Here is a 22766-nt window from a genome sequence, read left to right on the forward strand (position 1 = left end):
TGAAGTACGAGCTTATTCCACTCGCAAGCCTTCAATTTTTTTTGCTATACCATTTTGCCAAGTCACTAGAAAGGGCTCAAAGCTTGCTCTTCTGTCAATTGTAGAACTTAACCTACTGTATAATTGAGGATATTAAAAACTGGCAGGGTGCCTACAAAGTTGTGATCGTTGCAGCATCGACACTGGCTGCTTGGACAGAACTTTAGTACAACTTTATCATTCAAAATTTTCAACTACAGCTTATCTTGGACCAGACAATTCAACCTCATGTAGTTTATCTGTCGAGTCAGGGATCCATTCAGAGATTCGATGAGGAGCTAATTCAATCTCTTGATTGGCGACTTCCACCTTTTGCCACTCCTCCCACTTTTCTGCAAGGCCGTCACCTTCAAGCATTTTGACTACCTCTGACATATTAGGACGGTCCATAGGGAAGCCTTGGGTACAGAGTAATGCAACTTGAATGAGCTGCTCTACCTCAGATTCAATGTAACTGTTCTGCAGGTCAGGATCAACCAGCATCTCCAACTTCTTCTCTGTTAGAAGGCTTTTGACCTAAGGGGCATTGCAAAATGATTACCAATTTGTACAAATAATTTCAGACATATGGATCCAAGTCCAAGGCAAAAGGATATAAAGAGTCACTACATAGTCTGCACACTGCTAAAAAAACATCTGAAGTAAAGACAGGAGTATCATGCAAAAAGATGTATTACTTTCTGAAGACATTTAACCTGCAGGAGTAAAAGAACGATGAACACATACCCAATCCAACAACATAACATCATCGTCGTTTGCAAGCCGAGCAAGATCAAATGCGCTCTGTCTAGTAATTAGCTCTAACAGCATAATCCCATAGCCAAAGACATCAGTCTTCTCTGACGACTTTCCTGTGGAAAGATACTCTGGAGCTATGTGCCCAATGGTGCCCCTCACAGCAGTTGTAACATGGGTATCTTTGTAATCCATAATCTTAGCCAACCCAAAGTCACCAACAACAGGCTCAAACTCTTCATCCAATAATATGTTTGCTGCTTTAACATCACGATGGATTATCTTGGGATCACAATTATCATGCAAATAAGAAAGTGCCCTCGCAGATCCCAATGCAATCCTCTTTCTAGTTGGCCAATCAAGAGGTGATTCTGATGGTAGACGGTCTGAAAAAAATTCCCATGATTAAACAGAAGTACCATCTAACCCTAAAAAACTCAAGTTCAGATATATCCAGGTATCAGTTTTGCAAAGGACCATAGCTTTAAAATTTTCTTTTCTTCGTTAATACACTAGTATACCTCTTAAACATGATGCAACACTTCCATTAGCCATGTATGGGTAGATAAGTAGCCGCTCAGTTGGTGTGATGCAAAAACCACGAAGCCGCAGAAGATTTCTATGCACAGCCATACTGATCATTTCTACTTCAGTTTGAAACTGCAACTCTCCCCCAGGTGTTCGTTCTTCTTTTAGCCTTTTAACCGCCACCAGTGTTCCATCAATAAGTCGCCCCTTGTATACCTTACCAAATCCACCTCTGCCCAATATATTCTTGTTGCTAAATCCATCTGTCGCAACTTGTAATTCTCGCAAGGAATACCTCTTCAGTTGACCTAGGTGCACTTCTGGATTCTCCTCGGCTGAGGTGAACCGCAATAAAGTTATTAAAGAAAAAGGTACCAATGCAATCTATACTTAAAATCAAATATAAGGTACAAGAATAACCTGGTACATCAAAGAAGCGTTCATGTGGTTTTCTTCTTTTCCACCAAGCAAATGCCAATGCAGGGGCTGCAAAGAGTAGAGCAGCACCAGCAGCTACTCCTCCAGCAATTGCTCCAGTTGGACCATTTTCACCTGCGAAATGCAATTATAACTCAGTAAACTGATATTACCCTATTTTTACATCCACAGACAACATATTGTTCAAGCAACTTCGAGATTATAAGGATGCTCATTTTAGCTTTATTTAGGACTGTGGTCCCAGTTAAGACCAGAAAGTCAAGACAACAATGTAAAGAATCATGTAAAGGTTGATTTAACCTCATAAGATATTCAAAAGATAAAGTTACCTGGAGAAGGTACTGCAAATGTTGGAATCAAGGGAGGTGGCGGAGAAAATGGTGGAGATCCACGGCACGGTTTTCCAGTGACCGGTCCACATAAATTTAGATTATTAGTAAAACTGCAAGTGAAATCAATACGTGAAAAAATTAATAGATAATATTCTAATTTTGTTTATGATCATGACTAATTTGGTGGACACTATACACAAGTAGATTACCTTATGGGAGTGAACAAGGAAAACGAGCCATTGTCTGGTACTGGTCCTGATAAATGATTATTTGACAGATCCCTGATGACAAATTAGTTAAAATTATTTTCCATACCATTAACAAAACTAGTATTCTGGAACAAGACATAATAGTTATCATAAATTTTGCATGGTGGGATCATAACAAGAAACTTACAAAACTTGAAGGGTCTTAATATTAGTCAATGACAATGGGATCACACCGGAGAGGCTGTTGTTGTTGAGCCTTCTGCCCTTACACAGACACGTAGAGTTGAAGGAATCAAGATCACTTGGATATATAATTGTGTTGCACAAATTAAAAGACTTGCGAATACATGTATGCATAATTCAATCTGCTAGGTAGGCTCATAGCATAACTTCTGAATAAGTGAGTCAATAATAGCTTTGATTTGGACATTTCATGTCAAGAGGCAAACATTATAGTAGAATAAACAAATAAAACTGAGTCACAATTTAAACAGCTGAACTAGTAGGTGTACTGGCAGAAATCTTGGATTGACACTATGAAATCTTTTCTTCCATACCAGTCTAGCTGTTGTTGATACGTCACCCTCAGTTTCTCACCCACATCTACCAAAGTGAGTAAGATTTCTCTACCCTTTTATACCATAACTAAAAGAAATTTGTTCACTTTTCCTCAAAGCTGCTGCACAATCCCCATGTTCTTAAACGACCTCAATCTATTCCCTCACAATTTCATTAAGTGTTGATCATCCTGTTCCCCAGTTTTTATCATGCTCGCCCAGGTCTACAAAGAGAATGCAAGTCTCCCCACTATTTTTGCCATGTTAAAATAAAAAAAGCACTTTCACTCATAGATGCTGCATAAACCCGATGTGTTTGAACCATCTCACTCTATTCCCCGCATATTTCTCTTAGTGCCATTTTATGATTTAATAAAAATGTCTCATTTCTTGTTTATTTTCCCGCCACAAATCTGTCTATAAGTAAGAATATTTCAGCAACACTTATAATATCAACACATTTCACCAATTGCTAGATGGAAGTCTTTAGAGAAACAGCCTCTACAAAAGTATGGGAAATGTCTGCTCCTACTTTCGAGTGAGTAATACTAAGAACAATTGTGCTTTTAATAGTAAGATTTTTAGAGTTAGCATAAGGAGGTTTGTTGGAGATAGACACGCACTGGGTAACTAAGAGCCAATTGTTTATATTATATACAATGTGGAGAATGCCTTTATTATTTTATTATAGAGTAAAACTTAGTAGTGAGATATTATTAAATTCTTTGTAATTGAGGCGCGAGGATGGTTCTTAGTGATTTAAGGAGGCAATAGGGGTCTTTTGGAGCAATAATTTCCCCCCTGCCCTTTCAAATTTGAACTTCAGGTTCTTAAGTACGTGTGGTTTGGTTAAACTTCATAAGTTTTGATCTACCATCTCCATATATTTGTCCAAGTTTGAAATTAAGCTGAATCCCCTGATTTAAATCATATACATATATAAAAGTTTGGTTGGTCGGTATTTGTCTTTTGTTTTCAGTAATTACTCTGATATAATAGATATTTTATTTAATAATAAGTATAAAAAAATTTATTATCTAACTTACTCCTAGATATTTAAGGTTTGAATCCCGTCAACAACATATTAAAATTATATATTGGTATTATTAGTTCTGATAATATATCAATTCTAATATAAACGTGATGTATATATTAAAATATAAATTATAATTCAATAAATTTTGAACTCAACCCGTGCATCACACGAGACATAAGCTAGTGGAGAAATAGATTTTTTTTATCACTTAGCTATTACCTCTTTTAGAAACTTACCACCAGACATTTATTTTACTTAATATTATCACTAAGTCACATACGTTTGTGATTCTAGTCATCCTGTTAAGTTTTATAGCGAGAAAAGGGAAAATAGATTTTTTTTGTCACTAAACTATCATCTATATTAGAAACTTACCACCAAACAATTATTTCTCTTGATATTATCACTAATATTACAGACATTTGTGATTTTAGTCATTTCATTAAGTTTTATAATCAGTCTCTTAAAAAAAATCTACGCGGACTATCTTGCTGATGTGTACATTACATGGTTTATACATATAACTCGACTGATATTTGGTTATATATATGTATTCAAGTCACTGTAATTTGGGGGAGAAATTAAATTAGGGTTTCAAATACCTCCAAACTATTGGCTTATAGCATGTCTTCTTCTTTATTTGATTTTCAAGCTAATCATAATAAACTTAGACATAGTACAAAGTAATTGTGGAGCTGAAGGATTACTGAACTTCAGCCAAACCTAAAACGAAGGGGCTAACGTTCTCTGGATGCCCATTCTACAAAGAAAGACATAAAAAATTATCTACTTAAACATAAGACACAAGGCAGAAAAAAACTATAAAGATGTTAAAACAACTAATACACTTAGGTTGATTGTAGAGGAGTAATGTTAAGAAAGGAATCTTGAAAAAGCTACAGCCATCGGTCACACCAATAAATATCATCAAACAATCATTTTAACAACTATAATTACCTATAATTACTTTTGGGTTATTAAGAGGATTGCTGCTGTAATAGGAAAGTTGTTGCTAATTGGCCGTGGTTTGCCATCAGAACTATAGATTCTACAACTAGGGTGTTAAATGCATATAATAATTCTGTATGCTCTTTGTGCCACAGATTAGCTAGAAAGGATTGTTCCCATGTGTTGTAACTCCATGACTATGAACTTCTGGTGATGTATTAGCAATTTGAAATTGGGATGTAGCGGGGAAGAAGGCAAAGACTAAAATGTGTTTACAATGTTCTGAACATTCTTGAATTGGGTTTTTTATATTTTTGGGGAAGAACATATGGGTTAATGGGGTCGGATATTTTTTAGTTGGATCGAGCTCCCGTTCTAATGGTAATGGTGATACAGATGTCAATATAATAATTAGACAAAAATGCCCACATGGTGTATGCGAGAATTGACAGCGGTACATAAAACGTAATAAAGAACAAATTTCAGTATTGCAAGTGCAGGATTTTAAACTACGGTATTATAAGTGCATGAAACCCTAAAATACAATGCATGTACACAAAGTGCACTTTTCTCACCTAGAAAAGTTGCAAATATTTCTCGAAATACATAAAGAGTTGGTTATATACAGAGTGAAAAAGTAACAATTCAAGGACAACTCAGCTCAGGTAAGATATTTGCTTTCCAATGTACTATATCTCTACATTAATTCATCAACAGAATGCACACTGACATAAAGTAAACTTAAAAGAGCCCAATACCTTCTAGATATACCTCACAAAAATAAATTGATCTTATCATCATCCTTGTAGATTATCTTATAGCCTAATACATCCAAACACATGTTAGCTATTTTTCCTCCTATGCGGTGACTTCATACCGACCTTTAGATAATACCTCGAGTAAAGTTCCCAGCAAAACAAAATTAATGAAATGCCTCGAGCATGTAACATCGTTCTAAGTTTTAGACTTTAGAGCATACTAGGAGATCGAACATGTAATAGCTAAAGTGTTAGGCTTATTGCATACTAGGAGAGACAGATGAGATAAATACAAATGTATAGCCTACACATTAGAAGTTAAACGAACAGTCAAATGAATTTTCTTCACTAGTATCACGTAATAACAGTGCATATAGATTAATACAAAATGCATTCAACTCATGCTAATGACTTGTGCTCATGAGAAAATGATTAATTACATGCTTCTTAAAAATCTCTCTTAATCATTGAAAAAAAAAGTAACTGATCCGATTTCTCGACTTTTGAAGAGCATACTCTAAAATATATTATAAAATATTGGCTCTTAGTAGTTTAATGTGTGTTCATCTCCAACAATACTCTTCGTATACACTCTTTATTTTTTTATTTTATTAATAAACATAAAGTGCATTCATAAGAGTACAAAAATAAAGTAGTGAGAGAAAGAGAATATATTATATAATATTAGTTAAGAGTGTGTAAGAGCTCTTCATAAAAGAGGAGAGAGGGGAGGCTCTTAGTGATTCCAAGCGTCACTAAGAGTCTCTTGGAGCAACTTTTTTTCACTTCTTCAAATTTCAAGTTAAGAGCCAATATAGAGAGGCTCTTGGAGATGCTTTATCTCTTTCAGGTGAGGATGCCTTGAGTGAATTCTTTTCTTCTTTCTTCTCTTCCTTCCGCAAAATACCTAGAAGCTTTCATGCAGGTGTATATGGTAACAAAGCTCAAAACTGTAAGCATAAAATTGGTTCTTGTATTCATATGCAAAATGTATTTGGAACTTCCTCTCAAGAATCAAAGGGGTAGATACATAATTTTAACATGTATCAGTTAGTGCCAAACACCAGCCTCCACAAGTAAACATTATTTACTAAGCAAAAAACCTTAAACAAGCAACATGGAAGTATATACACAAATATATTAGTACAACTAACAAAAGCATAAGATATTAGAGCACCGCAAGGTTTGAGCTCTTACAAGAATCTTAGCTTTGTCAGTTTTCCTAGTGTATCCGGTATGGGACCAGAGAAGCTGTTCATGTATAGATCCAAGCTCACCAGATTTGTTAGATTCCCAAGATCACTAGGGATTGGTCCACTTATGTTGTTACTATAAAGCTCCCTGTCATGATATAGATGCAAAAAACTTATAAACTAAAAGTAAGATTAATACAAGGAGAAGAGGCAGCACATTGTATCCAGTAAGTTAAAGACAAAGCATGAGGTGTTAATCTCAAGCTTTAACAAATATGTTACACATGCAAACAAATATGTTACAGAGACAACTCTTTCTTTACTTTTTCTTAGTCATCTTCCCAAGGTGCTCTCACCAATCTTAGGTCAGACTAATCTGAGCCACAGCCTGGTGCAATTCCTCTTAGGTGTGCTTGCCTTGGTTTTTTCATTTTTGACCTACTATCCGGGAATGGGGGTAAACTCCTACCAACAAAAATGCCTATAATTGAACAGGTCCATTTTAGCCAATGCCCTTCGCACAGCTTGGGAGATATTGTGCTTGTTATGGAATCACGTGGCACAATATGTAAAATGTCAATTATATATGTACTACGCGTCAATACATATTATTCATCATTGTAAGTACTAGTTGGTAGTATAATATTTAGAATAGAATTATAAAATCATTACTCAAGTAGTCAGTACTTGATCACAATTTCTACACATCAACAAATGATCAATCACAATTTATAAGCTATTAAAATGACTAATAACTATATAGTATAAGACTAACACTACAAGCAATCGGAATTTAACATCATCGTACATATAATTTCTGAGAAAAGAAAGTAAAAAAAAAACTAACGAGAATGACCTATACATACTGTATAGTCAAACTTAAGTAAACATGTATACTTCATAATACACTGTCATAGCAAAAATTTAACACTTGGTCTTGATCCACAAATTATTATAAACTCCCCCTGTTACTAAATAAAAGCTTTGAGTTCTTGCACGCATGTTAACGTCTCGAAAACATATAGTAATACTCAATAATATGTTAAAAAATTTACATCAAATTAAAGCTTAGATTCTAAATTTTTATTCGATATATAATTTAAATTATATATAACTATATTGACTTCTACACCTTAACATGTGTGTCAAAAGTCAGTGACACTTATTTAGGAACGGAGGGAGTATATGATATTGTTGACGATAGGCTGCAACACATTTTTATATTCACGTAATATATAGCGTACCAGTATAAATAAAGTAAATATATGTAATAAATCAGCAATTAATTTCTCAAGAGTCAAAATAGATGAGCCAGTATATGGAAGGAGAAGAGAAATAAAAAGTGAAAGATGAAAGCGAAGGAGAGACAAGAGGCGGAGACTGGATTTCAAGAAGACAAAAGAGAACTAAGAAGATGAGACCACATTTTCTTCCCGGCCCAAAACTAAGACAAATACTGAATCCTTTTTTCCTCTTCTAATCTTCTCAATTATGCCCTTACAAAAAAGCCAAATCCTTGCACACAGCAGACCCACAGCGTTAATATAAGGAGTACAATCGTTGCAGAGTGAGCCAGCTTCTTAGGCGAGCATGGCGTCAAGATGCTATAACGGGGAAAAAATCAGATTAACACATATGGCTGAGAATTGCAAAGACTAGGTGCAGTTTTACACCATTTTTCTTTCTAGCCCAAAAGATGTGTTGTAGGACAAAATTTAAGCAAAAGTCTGGTGCTTCCTGCTAATCAACTTCCTAAATTGCTACTCACAAAAGTCAGTTTATATCGAATCTAAAGCCAAACTAGAGGTAGCTACAAAATTATAATCTGGCAAACTACTTATTACATATTTTACCCAGACGGAGGGAAGTTATCTGGTGCTTTAAGATTTAGTCACCAGGGCAAATCTAAAATTATAAAATACTGTTAATTTTAGTGTCACAGTTAGACTCATGTAGTAGTTAGCAATAGGTGAAACCTGTACTTCACCCCTTTTCTGGTACTATATGAGATAGAGATTATAGGTTGTATAAGGAATTCTACCAGCAGAATATATTACATTTCCGAAAGTTATTTTCTCCACAGTATCGATATATGTTCTTATAAGATCAAGTGTTACATGATTGGCAACTTCTTTACCTCTAGCAAACAAAGACACCATAGGGGACTACCTTTAGTGAACAACAGATAAGAGATGAAAATGCAAGTGACTTTCAGTTTAACTTACAAATACTGCAAGTTTTTCAGCTGCCCGAGGGGGACAAGTGGACCAGACAATGCTGCATTTCCAAGATCACTGCAGAAAGGCATTATAGAAACCTGTTATTGACAGCGCATGGTAACATTTATTATTCATCTATGAAACTTATGACTGTCGTATATCAAAGAAACAGATCCAGTACGAACAAGGTCTATATGCTAAGGCATTACTTGCCAAGAAAAAAGCTCTAAGGATTGTGCTAAGTGCTAACACGAAGCTGAAATATATAAAACAAATATCAGGTTCATCCTTGAAGGGAAACCTTTTAAGGATCTATGAATTACAAACTTATTTATACAATGACGACTGCTAAGTTGTACTCTTTCCTAAAATACAGAAATTCTTTACACGGATCTATATATATAATATGATACGTAACACTAGTATACACAATGCTGGATAGCAGTTGCCAATCTGATAGGGAAAGCAGCTTACACTCTAATAACACTGTTTGCATTGTTACATGTAACATGAAACCATGTACACGGGTTTACAAGAGTAGAATCCCAACTCTGTAGCACATTGTTAGGATCTTGTAGACTGGTCTTTAATTTGTGTAGTGCATCACCTGTCAAGGTTAGTGCTATCCATTAGTTGCTGAGAAATGGTCAAACTATAAAAACAGTAAGCAGGCATCGTTAATAGTTAGATTGGCAGACAGAAAATAGATAGCACACAAGACAGCCAGCAATTTTGTTTGCTACTTTAAAGTGACTTATTATCCTCTTCCTTTTCGTTTTTAGCAAAGACTTTTCATTGCACAGTAGGTGACACCCAGGTTTAAAGGGATTAGATAATTTGAGTGACTAGTGAACAAGATATTATGTACTGGGTAAACTCATGAAGGGGTTCATTGTTGATTTTTCTATCACTAGAGATATATAGGTGACTGATGTTTGATAACCAATTCAAAATGCTCAATTCTGAAAGAGGTGGAATTAGACAAACTTAATATCAAAACGGTAAAATATCACAAAAGCATTAGTATCAAACTTTGAACAATGCACAAATTGTACAAGTATGAAGATAAATTGATATGTGGCAATAATAAAGCAATTAAATGAATTGACATGTAGCATCATCTACTTTAAAGGGTCTAGGAAGGTATATAGGCACAAAACAGAGCCAAGATTGTAATCAGACTTGGGAAGAATTAGAATAAACATGTTTTTCAGTCTCCAAGTTACCTCTGCCCAAGGATATTGACATATGAAGCCAGATGCATGTGGCGCTTCTAAGTTTATTTGAGGTTTTTTAGTTCAACGCCGCACATAACTAGATGTTAATAAAATTTTGATTACAGGAGATTGCCCCTAACCATGAACTTGGCATATTTACCACAGTAAATGTTAATGAAACTATGTAGTTTCATTCTACTAAGGAATTACTCCAATGAAAACACTTACAACTAAAAGGATGCTTAAAAATCAGCAGGCTAGGATTTGCTAGTATATTACTTCAAATCCAACTGCAAATCACATTTTAAAATTGTCAAAAGTATATTTCTCATCTGCTTGTTATATTCTAATTTATGGCTTAACATTAAGTTACAAATTTTATGTGTTAAGGATATCTAAAACACTCAATTGACTCGTAAGTTGAAACTGGAAATTCCGTAATACTCTCTGACTAAGTTGTTATAAGTTTGTAATTTGAGTTCATATATGTCACTATTACCCTTACAAAATGTAACTTCTATGACGTTTTTGCATTATTTTTTGTTTTTCATGTTATGCTTAATTGATTATAGTATCCAAACAGATATCAACATAAATGCAAAAAGAGTCAAAAGAAAAAAGTTCTGCTTACAAGGGAGTAAAACAGCATTAGCTAAAAATTGGTTTTGAAAATAAGCAAAATGGGCAGTATAGAGTGAGATAAAAAGCATTTCTCCTAATATCAAATCAATCAATTAAATTTCCCCATCATTTGTAGCAGAAACAGATTCATAGCAGCCGAATTGATCCAAGGTTCATATAAGAGAATATCGTACAGAAAGTACGTCTCTTTCTGAAAGGTTCAAGGATGGCATAAAAAGATTGTGCAAAGTAGACGCCCCTATACTGTAACAAAAGCATTTTTTAAATGTACAGGAAAGCTTCTATAACCATCAGGGTAAATTGATTTCAACAAGTGTACTTGCATTTTTGCAGTAGAAGCAAGAACTCTGATTTCCTCCTCTGCACCAATCCTTACATATTGCAAAAGAAAGCCAGTTGCTTTAGGTGGCTACTAATAAAACTATTTGTTCACTTTGCGAAGTGTTTACCAGCTCTTGTATATGGCAAAAACAAAATTAAGATTAAATTATATACACAGATAGGGGTGGATATACCTAGTTACATTAGGGTACTAGTACCCTCCAAATACATACTTATGGGCCTTTTTACCGATTAATTATTAAGAGAGGGACAAAACAAAATCATTGTCATATTAGGCCAACATCACCACAAATACAATTAAAAAAAACTATAGCTTCAAAGGTCAATAATATTAATATTTCAGTAGTACTTGACATTGTTGTTTAGGCTAAAATTAAGCACCAATTTATAATAAATTACAAACAAAGTTATATAACATCATCATTAAAATATAAACTGACTACAGAAATTGCCAATAGTAGGAAAATTGTCGAATAATTAAGAGCTTGATTAAAAAGTAAATACAAAACTAACCTTCTAAATTGGCAGATATCTTAACCCAAAGATAGAACAAGATATGTAACCATCTGAAAGTAGAAATGTAAATCCGTCGCTCAATTCTCATACTGTAATCAGCTTCTACACCTCTATTTATAACCCCAGATACTAGTTAACTCATATACATAATAGCAACAAAGTGTTATGCTGGGCACTGTTTCACAAATTTACACCGGAAAATCTAAACCAAAGACTGGTAATGTTTTAAAGGCGCAGATGCCAGATAGTTTAATCACTTCTTCTGCTTTGTAGCTATAAATTCTATTATCTACTCAGATTCACTCCCTCACAAGTAGATTTTATTTTGGTTGTACTCGCCGTATTTATTCTAGCTATTTTTCTCTCTTCTCTACCGAGAATACTTCTCTCATTATAATGCTGGCTTAATTTTATCTCACTGCGTGCGGAAGTCAACTATACGTCTTGCAGCTGAACCACTTTAGTCAAAACAGCAATGTTGTTGGTTGTTGGTTGCGGCATTGTCGACGTAAGTACCTCATATTAAAGGCCATAATCCCACTTCCTAAACTATTTATATTATTTTTATAAATGGGATGCATTCCAAAATATTTATATCTTAAATTTGATTTATCTAGTTAATAATCAATATATGATGAGGCTTATTAACATTTATCAGGTGATTTAGATTTTTTTTTTTTTAAAAGAGCTAGCATATTTAATTAGATAGATTTGTATATATTTCTAAGATTTTTCACAATATTCGTATTTAGTGAAACTGATATAATGTAATATGTAATAAATTACAATATAAATTTTTTAATTATAATTATTTCAAATAAAATATAGATCTCTTATGAAATCAAAGTTAATTTAAATTATAATATTTAATCATACCACACTCTCTAAAATAAATCCTAAACGACTTAACTCCGTCATATACCTGTCAACCAAAACATCTTGTACATGCATTTGGTCAAAAAAAATCCAAGATATCAATTAATTGAACACATATTGATCGAAGAATATTCAACATAAACATCACAATTTCACATGCTTCTCAAGTCATGTCAACGAGAACACGTTGCCAACCCAACTTCAAATAAACAAAAATTTTGTCTGTCAAATTGTTTACCTTATAATTTGTCTATTGACCTGTAGTATCATTTATGTTATTTGTTGAATCTCCTAAACACATACTGCCTCCCTTTTGGTTTGACGATTATTTATGAAACCTTCAACAGAATGCTGTCTCCATTTTTTATTTTTTTATAGAATGAACTATTTTTAAACAAAAATTGAACTTTAGAAAAGTAGAATGTGAATATAAGCCATGTATATCCATGTATCAATTCTGGAACACTTACTTTTAATGATGGAGGTCTTTTCCTATATATTCGGTACATTTCTTTAACATATCAAAATCACTGAGTAAAGGGGAGATTTCTATATTGATTTGTGCAAGTTTAAGGAAGGCAAAACGGGATTGTGCAAAGTAGATGCTGCCGTACCAAGAACAATGAGGCCATTAATAAGAAAATGAATCCTTTAAAACCATCAGCGTATGTTGACCCAAACAGTCAAACAGATCACTTATATCTTACCAATCTTTACATATTGCAGAAAGGAAGCCAATTCTCTCTATCAAGTGATGGAAAAACTTACATCGTCCACACTTAAAATACAACGAGTTGTTCCATATGGAAATTAAAATTTATCATCCAATATACAGAGGTGTGAAACTACCTAGGATGGATAGTGCACTTAATAACTCCCTGTAGCATCCGGAAATTATTTGTGTGAGAATATAAAAACAAATATTTAACTATCCTCCACTTGAACCAAATTGATAACTCACTGAGTAACAGGTTTGCAATTGATCATTGGAGAATAAAAGCAAACAGAAAGGCATTATACAGCAACAAGGTGGACTAAAACAACGCCAAACTAATGCTTGTAAGGATAAACATATAAACAACTCCACGTGAATATTCAAAGTAAAGTAATGAGAGTGATAAAAGTGTTAATAAAGTAAAGAAAAAAGAAAGCGACCTTCCAAATTAGCAGAAATGTTGATGATGAAGCAAACGAAAACAGAAACAACGATCAGCCTCTCCAATTTACAAAACCCTGGGCAACTCATAATGTAGTTGATGACTATTGTTATTATTATCATTCGCATACTGAAAATGAAAGATCACTCTGGGATTACTGTTTTATTTTATCTCGTTTCTCTCTCTGGAAAGCGAGTTGTCAAAATAGAGTGTCGTCAAAACACGCGGACGTTGTTGGGTGATGATGGGAGCAAAACCCCATTTGGAGGACCTTTTCGATCCTCGATCCCCATTGTCTATTGTTTCCTCTTCCAGGATTTCACATTTTAATTTCATCTTCATTGTTTTTCTTGTACTCTGCAGTTAACGTATTTATAAACGGGTCCTGGATAGGGCGTTGGCCCGACTCTTACACCTGCTCCCCGGTTTAAAACATTGAGAAAAGCAAATGAATAAAATAAAGTTGGGTTTGTGTGGGGTGTGCTCATGTGCACATGCTAAGCATCAAATTTTATAAGTTTGGTGGATTTTGATTGGTGTGGTTGGTGAATTTGCAAGAGGGTCCACTATTATAAAGAAGTACTCCCTTCATTCCAAAATAATAATCGTTTTGACTTTGTGCACGTATTTTGAGGTGTAAAAAAACCATACTTCTACACATTATTTCTGGAATATTCTTTTTCTGGATAAAAGTTTAACATCTCTATTTTTATTCAGAATAAGAAAATTTCAAAAATAACATGTAGAAGTATGTTTTTTTTGCACCTCAAAATACGTGCACAAAGTCAAAGCGACTATTATTTTGAAATGGAGGGAGCATGCCAATCAAAATCACCTAAACTTATAAATTTTAGCGCTTAACATGTGCACAAAGGCACACCATAGAAAAACCGAATAAAGTTATCTAACTTTCTCCTATTCGTGCTCTCGAGTTCTTTAAAAGGACGGATGCAAGTGAAAATGAGTGCAAATGAGCATAATTTCACTCTAAAAGTGGGATGAAAGTGAAAGTACATTACATTCACTTACTTTCTGTTCAAAAAAAATTTTGGAGCAGGGTCTTACCATTTAGGTGGAAAAGCCCCAAACATCAGTACCGGACATTTTTGCTTAATGATTTTTGCTGCCATTTTCTTGAACTGTGATATCTAGGACATAAATTATAAGAAGGGTGTATTGGATTGAGATTTTAAAGCATTTTTTTGCATTCATGAAATCCGAGGGTATTCGATTGAGATTGTATGAAATCCATTAAAATTTTGAGGTATTCAATTGGAATTTTAAATTATGCTACAAAATCCGGTGATATTCAATTGAGATTTTAAATTATACTTTAAAATCCGATGGTATTCAATTGGGATTGTTTAAAATCCATTAAATTCTGATGGTATTCAAATGCTGATGGATTTTTTTGCATTTCATAAAATGATGGATTTTATAGAATTCTTCAGTGTATTTTAAGTTTTTTGAAATCTCACCAAAATACCATCAGATTTTTGATATCTAGGTTCTTTTCCCTCGGCATATGATTGCCACGAACCTCTTAAATAAAATATTGCTTCAGGATTGTCAGACGGTCAGGATTATAACAAAGTTTTAACATGTTCCGCGCTTTTTAATCTTGGTTGGTGGATATTCATCCAATCCAACGATCGAGAACTTAAGTATTATCTAAAACGTCCCCGACAATATATCCGAGACCATGATCCTTTATAATATTCAGATTATTTGATTCCCATCTTTTAATTTTAATTTCTTAACAATTGATTTATCTGTAATAGTGTTTTTATGTGGAACAAAATTTTAACATTACATACCTTTTTTCATTTGTAACATTTTTAAATTTTTATTTTTTAAATATAAGTATATATTTTAATATTTTTCGGGGTGGGGAAATTCTAAAGTAGTAATATTTTTCAGGACGACGGAGAATTAAACGCCGTATCCCGTGCTCTCGGGACAGCTTCAGGATAAAACCCCGCTTGACTATCCATCCAATCGCGCTCAGTACTCCTGTACTAGCAGAAGAGGGACTTGTAAAGATGGAGCAAGATGAGTCCCAGTCGCAGCAGCAGGTGGTTGTGATCACCGGATGCTCCAGCGGCGGCATCGGAAACGCACTGGCACGCGCATTCGGCGGCGAAAAGTGCCTCGTAGTTGCCACAGCTCGGTCGTTATCTTCCATGGCTGATCTAGATCACGATAATCCCAATTATCATCTGGAGGAGCTCGACGTCTTATCTGATCAAAGTGTGAACGAACTTGTCTCCAGTGTTATGGAAAAGTTTGGTAGAATTGATATTCTGGTCAACAATGCTGGTGTTCAGTGTGTTGCGCCTCTCGCTGAAATTCCCTTGTCTGAACTTCAACACACTTTTGATACTAATGTCTTCGGTATTACATTCCTCCTCCTACTTTATAATTTCGACTAAACTAGCCCTTTTGCTTATGCTCCTTCAATTACACTTCTTAGTAACTAGCTTCGTTGTCTGTGTTCACTTTCCTTGAGACTTGCCTCTTATAACTATGGATTTTTTTGCCACATACAATCTAAGATCAATTATCAACACAATGTCAGTTTGAGTGGAGTTATGTTAAAGTTTTTGGTACATACAGGGCACCTTAAATTTTCCTCATAAATCTCAGATGTGATCATCATTTATTGACGAATGTACAACCATATCATTACTAGCTGCCCGTCTTACATGATATCAGTGATTTCATTTTGTGTGTTTTTAGTGAATTTTGGGGTTTTGCCTTGATTCAGTAATCTGGGGGAAAAAAAATTGGGTTTTTTTTAAAAATTACCCAAGTTGTAGAAATTATTTTCAAAAATACGGTGCAACCTCATTTGCAATGCCAGTAACCCGAAAATCAACTGTAAATGAACTGTGTTGCAACCTTAGTTGCAACTTCGACCGTATTTTTGAAAATAAGTTTGACAACATGGATATTTTCGCAAATTTCCTCAAAAATTTGAATAGTTACGGTTTGAATCAGACTTCAACATCGAGTATCGATGATATGGTTATAGTAACAAGTTTACTATGATAAAAGCAGTGTGCCTCAAAAGATGCCTTTTTAAATATCCTTTTGTCTTCTTTAAAACTCATTGTTACTCTTATCTCTTCTCCAGCTCCATGGACATCATGTTTCCACCTCCATCTTCACCAACACACCGTCATCCTTCATTCTCAGTTACCATTCTCACAAATAAGTAAAAAAAGGTTCATCCACCTCTCTTATGAGAGTGTTGGCATGGGTTTGTATTAAGTTCATCATATACCTATTTAAGGAAATGAATTTTTTTCTAGATTCCTGCCAAAGTACAGATGAAGATGTGCCTAAAATTGTTGCAGACTTGAGAATAAGACGCAAAACGGTGACGATTGTGTGTAGTCAGATATGGTAAAATGGAGGTGGCGAGTCTAGCGACTATGCAGCAGGAGTGCTGAGTATTCTCATTGTGTTTAGTACATTTCTTTTGTGCTAATCATTGTTTCTTCTTTAATCAAATTGGGCACCTGCATATATTGACTCCATAATTAGACTACAACTTTAAAAAGAATTTTAGGCTTGTTTCCATTTGTTGTTAGTTTAAAGAAATATGCTGGATACCTAACCACTAGAGACCATATCTTCTGGTTTTATAGACATGGCAAGTTTAATATGTTCCTTCAATCATGTCTTGTATAGGTACCATCAGAATGGTTCAGGCCGTGGTCCCTCATATGGCATCTAGAAAGAAAGGAAAGATTGTGAACATGGGTAGTGTGATTGCTTTAGGTGCTGGACCATGGGCAGGTGCTTACAGTGGATCCAAAGCTGCATTGCATTCTCTGACTGATACGTTAAGGTTTGCCTCTCGCTCTCACTTTTGCTAATAAATTATCTGTATGCGTGCTAGCAACCTTCTCAACCCCCTAAATATCATCACCAAGTTACTTAAGTACATACAGTTATTATAAACTTCACATAGATAATATTTTGTTCTTCATATGCTTGTTTTTTGTTAGATCTTTAATTAGTTTACTATATAATTCTCACATAAGTGTTGCACTTCTGTCGACCTTTTCCCATGTTTCCGTCTATTGGTTGTATTTTCATTTACCCGGCTGATTTGAAACTATGCAGATTGGGAAAGGTAACGTCTTTCATTTTGGTTGCCGTAGGTCATGGATTTGTTGTTTCTTCGAAGTCTTTACTTAAACCTAAAGTATTGTTTCTTCAGATTAAAATGTTGTCTTCTCCTACAGTTAGATTTTAGTATAATTCTTAATATGATGTTGTGATGGACTGAGTAGATTATTAATATATCTATATCTATATATATATATATATATATATATATATATATCAAGTTTTTTTTAATGAGGAACTGAACCTTAGGGAACTATAGATATTTTTTTCACCAGGAACCAAAATTTTTGAGGGTTTTTTTGTCAAGACCAAACTCTTGATCTTGACCTTTCTTGAAATGCCATTGAAGACCACACACTATTCCATCCTACATTAAGTTCCTTGCGCTATTTATTTTGAGCTTACCAAGATGACAAGAGGGGGACTTACGATCATCTCATCTCTCTCTCCAACTTATTGTTATTATTTAATTTTGATATATATACTTATTCAATTCTAATACTAAAATTTTGATTTTCTTTCTTTTAACAATAATACTAAGTTACTTTTTTGTAGTCGCAAAAGATTGAACCTTAGTCATTTCATTTAGTAGCAACATTATATAATACGACAATTTTACCTCTAATGACTATTCCTTGCAAACTCTCCCTTTTATACCCTAAATAAAAATTCTCCTCACAAGGATACCCTCAACTCTGAAGGATAAAATTGTCAATCGCATCGGACCTTCATCGTCAAGGTTGAATGAGTGAATATGTCAGTTGTTTATACTCGAGGTTGCTTGGAGGAATGAAGTCTCATTTCATTCATAATGGCCTTCCATGAATATATCGATTCTGAGGTCAAATAGTGGTACTATATTCTGACTATCCCAGTCAAAGGGGTGAAATTTGCACTTGTAGATGTATTGTACCCGTTAAACTTCACACATTCATTGAATATCTCAAGAACCTTGGGCTGCTCTCCTTAAGTGTGGCGTTTTCAACTTCATGGGTGAAAAGCTGTGCCATGGTCGTTTACTTTGTCCATGCCGGCTAGTGTTCTGTGGTCAGTTTTTGGGTCTAAGTTGGACAAAGCTGAGAGGTCAGTATTGCTCTATAAGCTTCTGCAATTTTCTTGTGTCTGAGGTGAACTTGATTTCTAAAGAGTAAAGACATTACAATCAGCCAAAAAATAGATTAAAGAGAAAAAAGAACGATACTAAGGTTGAGGGTTTATTAGTCCCATGTAAGTCATGGGTTCCGCTCCTCATCCCCTCACACCCTATGCAAAATTATAAAATTATGAGAAAAGCGCATAATATTATGAACGGATGTTTTGGCGCTCATAAAATGGAATACCCCTAAAAAAAAGGTTAAAACTTAAAAGGAGAAAAAACCCACGTTAGGGTTTCATCTCTCAAATGTCAGCCGCTCAACTCTTGTTCTCTTAACATCTCAGCAGCTGCACATCTACAAGTAAGCCTTCTTCTCACTTCTTAGTATATACATACGCATGTATGTATGTTCTTGACAAGAGGCACATACACCTTAAATGCAACGCATAGAGCTTCTTCTTCAAGTCTAATAGATGAAAATGATGAAGAGGAAGAGGAAGAACGAGAATTTGAGGGGCCTGAGATTGAGCTAGATACCTAGATCACACTGCAGCTTTCGAATTAGAGAACCTTATTGATTAAGGCTTAATTATTAGCACTATTATCATGTTATTTATGCTCTTTATTATGTTTGAATGTTAACACTATGTTTGGTTTTACTTATTTGTTAAATCTGCGAGTAATTGTTTTTTTGGCCAAAAGGCGTGTGATTAATGGCGCTTCGGTAGTCGTGCCTCAAATCGGGGTCTTGCTCTTTCTTATATGCACCTTAAACAACACTGCTGGTATTCTATATTCTAATCTTTATGAATTGTGATACTTTTGCTCAGTACTGCCTGTGGTGCCTCTGGCATACATGGTTTCGGTTCACTTGGAAATAAGTAGTGGGCTTTGGGGCCATTTGCTTCATCGGGTCTTTATTGGATGGCCCAACTTCTAAACGATTTGGATTGAGAAGTTAAGAAGGTGCAGAGTGATAACATGTAACAGAAATGGAACCATGGCAAGGAGAGAGATAAATACTTTAAACAAACTTAGCCAAACCAAAAATTTTGTATGCAGTTTATACTGGTTGTCTAGGTATTTTTACTAATATAGTAATAGTAAAATGATAGTTACAATCTCTTGAATATAATATGATTACCTAGCATTTGGATGTTAGCAGCCCTCTGCTGGCATATATAGAAAAAGGTGCAGTTGTAAATTTATAATGATTTTGTGATTATATCTCTTCTGCAGATTGGAGCTCAGGCCTTTTGGGATTGATGTTATTAATGTTGTCCCAGGAGCTATTAAGTCGAACATTGGTAATGCTGCTATAGCCAACTATAGTCGTATGCCTGAATGGATATTGTACAAGCCATTTGAAGAAGCAATCCGAAAAAGAGCCTACTTCTCTCAAAGCTCAAAGTCAACCCCTTCTGAGGAGTTTGCTAATAAGGTGGTTGCTGCAGTCCTGAAGAAGAACCCGCCCGCCTGGTTTTCTTCTGGTCAGTTCTCAACGATAATGGCAATTATGTACCATCTGCCGATATTTATTAAGGATTTCCTTCTGAAAAAGGCAATGAAGTGTTGACGTCCTGTTATTGGTTTTGTACACTATATGGTGGCACAAAAAAAGGAAGCAATGCCCAAGAATTTATGGAACAATGATAGAGATTATTACGAGTATATTTTTTTTTTTTGGGGGTGGGGTCGGGCGGTCTATATAAAATTAAGGTTTCAATTCTCATGTCCGGCGCAGAAAATAGAATTGACGGAACTCTATATTTCATAATAGTATGATGCACACAGCACACACAATGGAAGGAAGTGAATTGGTTTTTCCGCTTTTGCTTTCGTTCATCTTCGGTGACTTTGTGTAATTCGAAATACTAGAGAACTAAAAACTAGTCTCATAAAATTTTAGTTTGACAATTTTTCATTAATTCCATTTATATTAATAATAATAATAAGATAAATTGTCCAATTAAAATTAGTAATATGACTGTGTCATTATCTGAATTATATATAGGCTCATGATCAAATAGAAACCACTCTTAAAATAAAAACTAGAAACCAGTTTTCCTACCACTATTTATAACTACGGGTATCACTAATTTATACTGCACTAATCACTGTTTTTATATAGTATGTAAACAACGATTTTTATTATTAAAATTGAGAATATCTACCTATCTAAACTATTGATAATTGATTATAGATGATCAATTTCATCCGTATGAAGGTTCTTGGCGGTAGGAAGCCGCAAGACAAGTTGTATGATAATGGGAAGTAGTCGTTAGTTTTGTAAGTTATGATGAAAAGTGTATGTGACTATTGATGATGATAGATAATGGTGGAAAGTCATAGAAACGTATGATAATGGTGGTAAGAGGTCCATTATCACGATTTGGATAAAGATGATGGTCATATACGTTGCATATATGTATACATATACATATATATATATATATATATATATATATATATATATATATAGGCCAACATTCCAAAGAAGGACTCCTTATATGGAGTTACATAGCGCGCCATTATAAATCATCAATTTTATTATAAATTCTGTTATAGAATAAATATAAAACGTGATTCTAATATAAAATACTATAAAATATGTCTATTTTAAGTAATTTAACACTTAAAATTTGATGAAAAAAAGTATATTTTCGAAACTGATTCTACAACAGAATAATTCTGGATGATTATTATTCTGCTATAGAATCATGTTGAGATATTGCATAATTTTGGATGATCTTTGGAATAAAAAAATTGTATAACTTCGTTTTCGGTTTAATAATCAAAATTTGCAATTATATTTCATGAAAAAATATATTAGAATATATATTATGTATATATTTATAATGGTGTGCTACGTAACTCCATATAAGAGGGAATGCTATGGAGTGCTACCCTATATATATATATATGCGCGAGATATGCTATATATAAATTAGTGATATGTTATGTACAAATTAGTGATTTCTGTAGTTAAAAATAGTGATAAAAAAATGTCCATAAACTGGTTTTTAGTTTTTAGGCTAATTTGGTTTCTATTGGAGTAAGATTATATATATATATATATATATATATATATATATATATATATATATATATATATATATATATATATATATATATATATATAGGGTCTTTCTAATGTGTGCCCAAGGGCACACAATATACACAAAATTTGATGAATTAAGTGGATTTTGATTGGTTGGATTGATGTAAATGCATGGGGGTCATCCATATTTATGATTACATGACCAATAAGAATGCACCAAACTCATAGATGTTAGCGCTTATTGTGTGCCCATGGGCACACCATAGAAAAGCCGATATATATTTATATGGTTGAGTTCTACATAGAACCTCTTAGTCTTGAACCTTAGAACCTTCATTAAATAACAACATTTAATTCCATGATTAATGTAAACTTCTTAAATTATATAATTTAACCATATAACTTGTAGGCTTGTACTGCTGCTGAATATTTGTATAAAGATTTTAAATACGAATTATCAAATCATACTGCTGCGGAACATATATTAATATAATAAAAATTGATTTTATATGTAATATTTTTGTAGGCAACGCAAATACTGTTATAGTACATTAAACATTATAAAATAATATTATTAGAGCATCTCCAACCATACAAAGCCCTTGGCTAAAAAATGAGTTGGCATTCCAAAACTAAAAAATATAGCCAACGTCCTGAAAAAATAGCACTCCAACCACACTAATCTGTTGTCTATAATTTTAGCCAACCTCCTATGGATGGCTATATT

General features: G+C 34.0%; 2 protein-coding genes across 2 annotated transcripts; one reads left to right on the top strand and one right to left on the bottom strand.

Moving 5' to 3' along the window:
- On the bottom strand, positions 1-14107 carry LOC108210963 (somatic embryogenesis receptor kinase 2). Its single transcript, XM_017382425.2, has 11 exons — positions 13741-14107; positions 9467-9599; positions 8999-9067; positions 6778-6921; positions 2469-2540; positions 2282-2353; positions 2070-2182; positions 1723-1854; positions 1296-1637; positions 766-1160; positions 1-555 (listed from the first exon to the last, which is right to left on the bottom strand). Exons 1-11 carry the CDS (start codon positions 13868-13870, stop codon positions 241-243), a joined length of 1917 nt encoding a protein of 638 aa, XP_017237914.1. The 5' UTR covers positions 13871-14107; the 3' UTR covers positions 1-240.
- Positions 14108-15637: 1530 nt separating this feature from the next.
- On the top strand, positions 15638-20823 carry LOC108210811 (short-chain dehydrogenase ptmH). Its single transcript, XM_017382231.2, has 3 exons — positions 15638-16136; positions 17439-17598; positions 20218-20823. Exons 1-3 carry the CDS (start codon positions 15785-15787, stop codon positions 20552-20554), a joined length of 849 nt encoding a protein of 282 aa, XP_017237720.1. The 5' UTR covers positions 15638-15784; the 3' UTR covers positions 20555-20823.
- Positions 20824-22766: the final 1943 nt, after the last annotated feature.

The sequence above is a fragment of the Daucus carota genome, chromosome 3 (assembly GCF_001625215.2).
Source record: "Daucus carota subsp. sativus chromosome 3, DH1 v3.0, whole genome shotgun sequence".
Classification (NCBI taxonomy): domain Eukaryota; kingdom Viridiplantae; phylum Streptophyta; class Magnoliopsida; order Apiales; family Apiaceae; genus Daucus; species Daucus carota.

Bases quoted from the DNA above. Each gene is read 5' to 3' on its own strand.
- LOC108210811 (XM_017382231.2), top strand. From the start codon at position 15,785: ATGGAGCAAGATGAGTCCCAGTCGCAGCAGCAGGTGGTTGTGATCACC. The intron at 16,137-17,438 runs GTATTACATTCC...TGTCTTGTATAG, and splicing joins TTTTGATACTAATGTCTTCG to GTACCATCAGAATGGTTCAG. The intron at 17,599-20,217 runs GTTTGCCTCTCG...TCTCTTCTGCAG, and splicing joins TCTCTGACTGATACGTTAAG to ATTGGAGCTCAGGCCTTTTG.
- LOC108210963 (XM_017382425.2), bottom strand. From the start codon at position 13,870: ATGCGAATGATAATAATAACAATAGTCATCAACTACATTATGAGTTGC. The intron at 9,600-13,740 runs GTCGCTTTCTTT...TAACCTTGACAG, and splicing joins CATTTCTGCTAATTTGGAAG to GTGATGCACTACACAAATTA. The intron at 1,855-2,069 runs GTAACTTTATCT...TGCATTTCGCAG, and splicing joins ATTTGCAGTACCTTCTCCAG to GTGAAAATGGTCCAACTGGA.